The sequence below is a fragment of the Octodon degus genome, unplaced genomic scaffold, assembly GCF_000260255.1.
Source record: "Octodon degus isolate 3935 unplaced genomic scaffold, OctDeg1.0 scaffold00042, whole genome shotgun sequence".
NCBI lineage: Eukaryota > Metazoa > Chordata > Mammalia > Rodentia > Octodontidae > Octodon > Octodon degus.
In genome coordinates this window covers 2,477,242-2,484,933 of record NW_004524618.1, presented here as the reverse complement: position 1 = coordinate 2,484,933, position 7,692 = coordinate 2,477,242, and the positions used below count along the sequence as shown (strand labels likewise).

At 49.9% G+C, this 7,692-nt stretch overlaps 1 protein-coding gene and 1 pseudogene across 6 annotated transcripts in view; one reads left to right on the top strand and one right to left on the bottom strand.

Moving 5' to 3' along the window:
- Wbp1l (WW domain binding protein 1 like) overlaps positions 1-7,692 on the bottom strand; it is a 66,611-nt gene that overhangs the window by 6,716 nt on the left and 52,203 nt on the right. For all 5 annotated transcript variants that reach the window (XM_023715619.1, XM_023715618.1, XM_023715621.1 and 2 more), the window contains one exon: positions 5,000-5,102. In XM_023715619.1, coding sequence (XP_023571387.1) covers positions 5,000-5,102 — 103 coding nt within the window. The remainder of the gene's footprint in view (positions 1-4,999; positions 5,103-7,692) is intronic.
- LOC101566541 lies at positions 6,965-7,686 on the top strand (annotated as a pseudogene). The gene has a single exon (XR_192511.2). The product of XR_192511.2 is annotated as a eukaryotic translation initiation factor 4H pseudogene (transcript).

Here is a 7,692-nt window from a genome sequence, read left to right as displayed (position 1 = left end):
CCAGCTCAGCCCACCAGGGGGCAGGGCTGGCTGGCATGTGGTGCTGGGGGATTGAACCGTGGTCCCTGTGCTTTGCTTAGCTTAGCTTGTTCTAAGTAGATGCTTTAGACCACTGAGCCATCTCACCAGCCCCGGAAACATGTTTTAAAAAACATGTTTTTTAGGTTTTTTAACAAGGTGCAGGGGAGATAGCTCAGTGGTACAAGTGCCTGCCTGGCAAGCACGAGGTTCCTGAGTTCGATCCCTGCTATAAAAAAAACAGAATAAAGCGATCACAGGCCAGTATAGGAGCTGAGCCCTGCGTTTCTGAGCTCACGACAGACTTGGAGCAATACCACCCTTCACCAGGCTCAGCGGGACCTGGGCTCAGGGCAAGGGCGCCTCCTTCCCTCCTTCCCTCTGCAGGATGCAGGTGCTGCCTGCTCTTTAGAGCTCACAGCAGCAGCTCCTGCCACTGGAACTCAGGAAGCGGCCTGAATTTAGAAGATGAAGACTTCAGAGACTTGCACCTTCCTCTGAAAAACAGGAACTGATGAACAAGGGTGACTGCAGATTTGGAGCTAGGAGCAGGTAGCGAGGTTCAAATTCCAGCTCACACTAAGCACTTCCTTTAGATTTGTGACCCTAGTCATTTTGTTTCTTCTTCCTTCATCTGTGCAATGGGGAAAAAAAGCAATATACGGACTACAGGCATTAATAATGTGTGTGGTATCCTCAGAACCGTGTATGACATAAGGTGTGTGCTCTAGCTTATGGTTTTTTTTTTTTTTTTTTTTTTGTGGTGAACTGGGGATTGAACTCAAGTGCTTGAGACTTGCCAGGGAGGCACTTATTCCTCTGAGCCATTTCCCCGGCCCCTAGCTTATGACTACTGCTATTATTACAGGAAAAGCCACAGATGGGAAGAATTTCCTTTAAATTTCCCTTTAACCTCTTCCAAAATATTTCATGAAAACATGGGCTAGGAACAAGTTTAAAATCTGCTTCTAGGTTCTGTTCTTGGCAAAATTCACTGGAAAATCAGGCAACCTCTTATTTCCAAGCTCCTGCTGTGGACAAGGTGCCATGTCAGCTGATGCCAGCTCCCCTGCTGTGACCAACCAAGTCAGGGAAACCTGAAGCTTGAGTGAAATTCCCCAAATTATCTCAGGGGCAACACGGACTCCTTCCTGGAAAATGTAGCTCAGCACGTGGCCAGAGTGCTTCAAGGAGAACTGGGAGGGCCAGACCTGAGGACACTCCTGTACTCAGCAGGTCTCCGCAGGCTGTGGATGAGGCTCCCAGGCTTCTCAGCTGTAGCCCAGAGGTGGTGCTTGGTGCCCCCAGCCCAGGGGGCCCCCAGGGCAGTTCCTCAGGGGTCAAGTGAGATGAAGACCCCACTTTTTTGTTTTTTTGCAGTACTGGGGATTGAACCCAGGACTTTGTGCTTACCAGGCGGGTGCTTATTCTCCTGAGCTATCTCCCTAGCCCAAAAGACCCCACTTATTGCTTGGACAGTTCTAGCCATCGAAGCTCTCCACTTCCCATTTCTTCTCAAGAAGCCCCACAGCCCTAGCATTAGGCTCTTTCTGGTAAGGCTTTGGCTTATGGCTTCTTAAAAATTTCTATATTTTTATTTATTTGATACACAGAGTCTCGATATATAATTCAGACTCATAATGATCCTCCTGTCTCAGCCTGCCCAGTGCTGGGATTACAGGCATGCGCCACCACATCTGGTTTTAGTAGCTGGCATGGTACGCCCAGGGTTCCAGGGCCAGCATGGTATGCAGTACTAGGAATCGAACCCAGGGCTTGCGCTTGCCAGGCAGGCACTTAGACCACCGAGCTATCTCCCTAGTCTGGCTTATGGCTTCTGCCTGGGAAGCCCTTTAGGGCTACTCACTCTCTGAGGCCCACCTCCCACACAGACTGCCTGAAGTCTGGTCAAAGCAAACTCCCTTTAAACAGTCACAGCAGAACTCACACACCAACTGGCACACACTCCTCCCTGACTTCCATGACTGATAGGACATCTTTGTCGGATCGCCTCTCTGCTAGATCACCTTTGTGATGGCAAGACTTCCAACTCCCCGCAGTCTCTGGCACACGGGAGGCTACAGCATGCACGAGGGCTTGCTAAAAACTGTAGATTCTCAGGTTTGGCTCTGGCCTACTGCATCAAAACCTTTGAACTGGGGCATACAGCCTGGTAGTACAGAAATTGCCTGGCATGGTCAAGGCCCTGGGTTTGATGCCCAGCACTATGAAACAAACAAATAAACAAAAAAAGAACAAGCACACTAGCAGTAGGGCCTAGAAATCTGTGCTGGAAATTCTGATGCACAGATTCTTATGACCACCATTAGCCCAAAGGTTTGCTGAACAACTAAATGAAAGGATGATGAAGTAAAGGACAAATGCCACACAAATGCGTGGACATAACAATGGTGACCAGGTCTTTATAGCTTCAACTACTGCACTGTTAAAATAAGATTTTCAGTTCTGGCCTCATGCAGGCCCAGTAATTAGTTTAAGAAAAAGTTTGGGTGCAAGGCCAAGGACAGAGAGAGAGAGAGAGAGAGAGAGAGAGAGAGAGAGAGAGAGAGAGAGAGAGAGAATAAAGTACATGTCTGTGACGCTCCTTAGGACAAAGGAAAGCTCGGGAGAGATAAACAGATTGATGGAAGTGGCATTTCCTCTCAACGCCTTTCCTATAGGAAACTACAGCTAGAGCACAGCAATGGAGAACCTTTCAGAGCTTTCCATGAGAACAAACAGCCTGCTGCGGCAGGCATGTTGTAGGTTCGCCTCCACAGCTAATGAGGCACCTCTTCTGAGAAATCTCTGCTAAGGATTTCCTGGCAGAAGGTTTTACTTAAATAATCCAAAGCCTCTTTGCTTTCCCATCTCTGGCAAAGCTGAAGGCAATGAAGGGAACATGGTTTAAAACAGCACAGTATGATTTTGCTGGGAACACCATGGCTCATTCTCACACACAACTTTGCTTTCATATGTTTCTGGCAGAGTCCAGGTCCTCAGTAAGGCAGAAAACCAAAGGAGCTTCTGGGAAGCCGTGAAGACACAGGCGTCACCTGGCCGAGAAGCCACAGCTGGGCACAGATGAGGGGTGCATTGTGATCACACTCTCTGTCCCTCTGAGACTTGGTGATGACAAGGTGATAAGCAGACGCTCGTCTCCATCCAGCTACCTCCTGTCTCCCACCAACCACACTGCAGATGACCACCCAGCTCTTCCTCCAACTTTCTCAGTGCCTGGAGTGAAAACTGCCTCCTAGACCAGCTTCTGCCACCTGGGCCTTCTGGTTCCACCACCTCCCCTGCCTCCCAGAATAGGATGTGAGGACCTAATTCTGATGACACTGAGTCTGCTCTGCCACTGGCCCAGAAGGTCGGTCAAGCTGAGAGTGGGCCACTGGCAAGTCCACTCCTTTCTAAGACCCATACCCCAGAAAATCCAACCAGCTCCATGCCTATGGGGCAGGTGGGCGTCCACTGCTGTTTTCATAAGGGTGTGTTGGGGGGGGGTTGCACCCTGCAGGTAGCTGCACTTTTGGCTGCTAGGTGCAGCCACTGGGGCGGCACTGGGTCCTCAGCCCGCCTTTTCTAAAGCATCAGCAACAATTCTGTGCCGCCTCTGGCTCAGCTCATGAACACAGAAGCCCAGTGGGGGAGGAGAGCCCTGTCCCCCTGGCACTGGACTGCCTTGGCAATCACAGATTCTCAGTCCCTCTGAGACTTGGGAAAGGCAGGGCTGCAGGAGGGGTTCTTTGTGGTGGACCTACCCTGCTGGCTGTCAGAAAGAGCTATATCTCACAGGGAAAGGCCTCCCTGCCAATAGTCTCATTTCCTGTCAGAACCAAAGAGTGGCCATGTCTGCTTTCCTATCACATCATGATGTGGGGAATAGAAATTAGGGGAGAGGGGAACAGGGACGGTGGGTTAAGGGCACCATTTAACCATTTAAGGAAAGGGGCTCAGAGTCATCTAGAACCACGGTCTACAGTTCTCCCTCTCAAAAGACAGCCTCTGAGAGACCCCTGACCACTAGTGGCAGTTCATGGGGGCTGCTTGCCCAAAGGACCCTCAGCCTTCCATTCTCTACCCGGCAGTCTAGAGTGCCTCATGTGAGTTCTAAGAGAATCAGAGCACAAAGCGTATTAGTTGAACCCACCCTGGGTAATTCCCTAAGGCCACAATACCACAGTTGTCAGGCTATAGAAATGCAGGAGGCCCAGGCCCCAGTGAATCATGGGAAAATGGAAGACTCTTAGCACTTAGCTAACAGACCGGCTCCAGATGCCTCCGCCTAAGAGCTGAGGAAAGGAAAAAGAGGGACTGAGACACCCACTCTCCAGAAGAAACCCACAGGAGAGACCTGGGAAAGGCTACTGCTTTGAGAGGGTCCCTCAGGAAGAGACAGCTCTGGGAGGCCTTGGCAGGGACCTTGGAAGCCTTGCTAGTTTCTATAATACAGTGGCACTGTGGACAGACGATGCCAAGCCCAGCACTCACTACAGTGTGGGACAGGAGAAAGAAGCTGGGTTTGGGGTTGGCATTGAAAATCCCAGAGCAGGGAGGCAGCTCAAGGACCAAGGGCCTGCCTAGCATGTGCACATGTGCACGGCCTTATGCTGGATCTGTAGTACTGAAAAGGAGAAGGAGGAGGGAGGGGGGAGGAGAGAAGGGGGAAGAGGGAAGAGGGAGGAGAGGAGGGGGAAGAGAAGGAGGGCGATGGGGAGAAGAAATAAGAAAAAGAAGAACCCTAGGCAGAGCACTGGCCACAGGGCAGCAACATGGCCTCAACAGAGGCTCAGGCCTTGTTCCCTTGTCTCAGCCCACAGTGTTCTAGAGCACAAAGTCCTGCTCCTCCACAAAGAAATCACTTTGGGTACCTGGAAACTGCTCTCCAACACTGTCCCCAAGAGAAACAGAAAAGACTGGCTTTGGTTCCTGAGCAGCAGAGGCAGGACCCGAAAGCCTCTGGGCAAGCACTTACACCAGAGTTCATAGTAGTAGTTGCAGCACTGAGACTGTCCACAGCAGTGTCCTGTGTCACAGATGTAGCTCTGATTGTTGGTACCCACACAGGCTTCCTTATCCTAAAAAAAAAAAAAAAAAAAAAAAAAAAAATCAAAAAGCATTTTAACATATTACACTAGAGCTTTTAAAACACCAACTTTGCCAGATATGGCAGCACATGCCCATAATCCCAGAATTGGGAGGCTGAGATAAGAGGACTGCTGTGAGTATGAGGCCAGCCCAGGCTACAAAGTAAATTCAAGTCCAGCCTAACTACACAGCAAGATCCTGTCTCAATTAATCACCAATTTTCTTCACACACACACACACACACACACACACACACACACCCCATCACTTGCCTGTCCATCCACAAACTGTGGCAGTTTCTTTATTTTATTAAGAAAAAAAGTTCCATGGGCTGGTGAGATGGCTCAGTGGTCTAAAGCACCTACTTGGAACAAGCTTGGCAAAGCACAAGGGACCGCGGTTCGATCCCCCAGCACCACATGCCAGCCAGCTGGCCACACACACACACACACACACACACACACACACACAAATAAATAAATAAATAAAAATTTAAAAAAAAAGAAAAAAAGTTCCAGAGAACCATACAATATACTTTGGAAGGCTGAGACAAGAGGATCCCAAGCTCAGGCCGGTAATAGTCAACTTGCCAACTTACAACTTAGCAAGACCTTGCCTCAAAATATAAAATAAAAAGGTCTGGAAATATATGGCTCAGTGTGAAGACCCTGGGACACTCTGCAGTGCCACAGAGCAGTGGCGGAGTTCAGATCTATTAAGAGGGAGGCCCACCATGCAGGCGGCAGGTGGACAGTGAGGCCCCTCAGATGGAGCAAGAAAAGGCTGCTTCTCTCTTTCTGTCCAAGTAGAAACGTCTCATGTCTGAGCATTACTAAGCTGGAAAGGATGATTCTCCTGGAATCTGCACTATATTTTCAACAAAACCAGCTCTTCTATGAAACTTACTAGACAATTGATGCAGAAGAGACTCGTTAAGGTTTGTGTATAGGTACCCCCAAAGCCTCATGCAGTCACGGGATAATGGCTTCTGGAGTTTGTGATTATCGGGGGTGTGGCTGCTGCACCTGCCCTGGTGCAGGTAGTCTGCATTACAATGGAAGGAGGGCAGAGACACTGGCTAGCTGCCTGAGCTGCTGCCACTCCCCTTTGCTCTCTGCTCTTTGCCACTGTCAACAAAAGTTGCTCTCCGCCATGTGCCATGCTGCCTTGGAGCCAGCTGAGTATGCGCTGAAAGCTCCGTGACTGTGAGCTATATAAACTTTTCCTTCCTTCGAGTGTCAGGTTTTATCCCAGCAAGGAGAGAAGAGTAACTCGAGATAAGACTCAAGGATCAGCAGTCAGTCATTTCCTTCCTTCTTCAAAACATGCTCCCGAGGTTATTTACAGTGGGACTCAAAAGAAGTATCTATACCTGCTCCTCAAATTCTTTACTCTTCAGAAAAAGGTGACTTGGTTAGGTGACCAGGACCAATCTCACTGTTGTTTATCCCTTGATTTCTTAATAATCCTGAGTGGACCCCAGCTTGTCAGGGACAGCTATGTAAAGGGCACTGCTGAGTAACCATCTAGCAGTCTGCCAGATTCTATTCATAGCCCTTCTGGATGAAGCTGGAGATGGATACCTTTTAAAAATATATTTCACATTTAAGGTGCAAAATATGCTTCTAGCCAACCCTAGTCTTGGCCCAGTGTGTACTTGGGGGACATCATGCATAGAGGAGGGCAGAAGTCTTGTGCTGTGTCTGGCTTCCAAAACTTGTTCCAAGGCCCAGTCTCTGAGCCATGCAGTGTTGGTTAAAAGGGCTACAAGCTGAAGAAGGCACTCTTTCTTCAAGAAGCTCAGAGTTAAAAAGGAAAAACTAGCTGGTTCCTCTTGGAGTGGAGACAGCAAATGGCGGACTTCGATACCTACGACGATCGGGCCTACAGCAGCTTCGGCGGTGGCAGAGGGTCCCGCGGCAGTGCTGGTGGCCATGGTTCCCGTAGCCAGAAGGAGCTGCCCACAGAACCCCCCTACACAGCCTATGTAGGAAACCTCCCTTTCAACACAGTTCAGGGTGACATAGACGCTATCTTTAAGGATCTCAGCATAAAGAGCGTACGGCTAGTCACAGACAAAGACACAGACAAGTTTAAAGGATTCTGCTATGTAGAATTCGATGAGGTTGACTCCCTGAAGGAAGCCCTGACCTACAATGGTGCACTATTGGGTGACCGGTCACTTCGTGTGGACATTGCAGAAGGCAGAAAACAAGATAAAGGTGGCTTTGGATTCAGGAAAGGCGGACCAGATGACAGAGGTTACAGGGATGACTTCCTAGGAGGCCGAGGAGGCAGTCGCCCAGGGGACCGATGAGCAGGCCCTCCCATGGGGAGTTGCTTCCAAGATGGACCCCCGCTGCGCGGCTCCAACATGGACTTCCGAGAACCCACGGAAGAAGAAAGAGCACAGAGACCACGGCTCCAGCTCAAACCTCGGACAGTGGCAACACCCCTCAACCAAGTACCCAACCCCAACTCTGCCATCTTTGGGGGAGCCAGGCCCAGAGAGGAAGTCGTGAACAAGGAGCAGGAATGAGCACGCAGCGGGAATGGGGTGTGGGGAGTTAGAGCGAGACC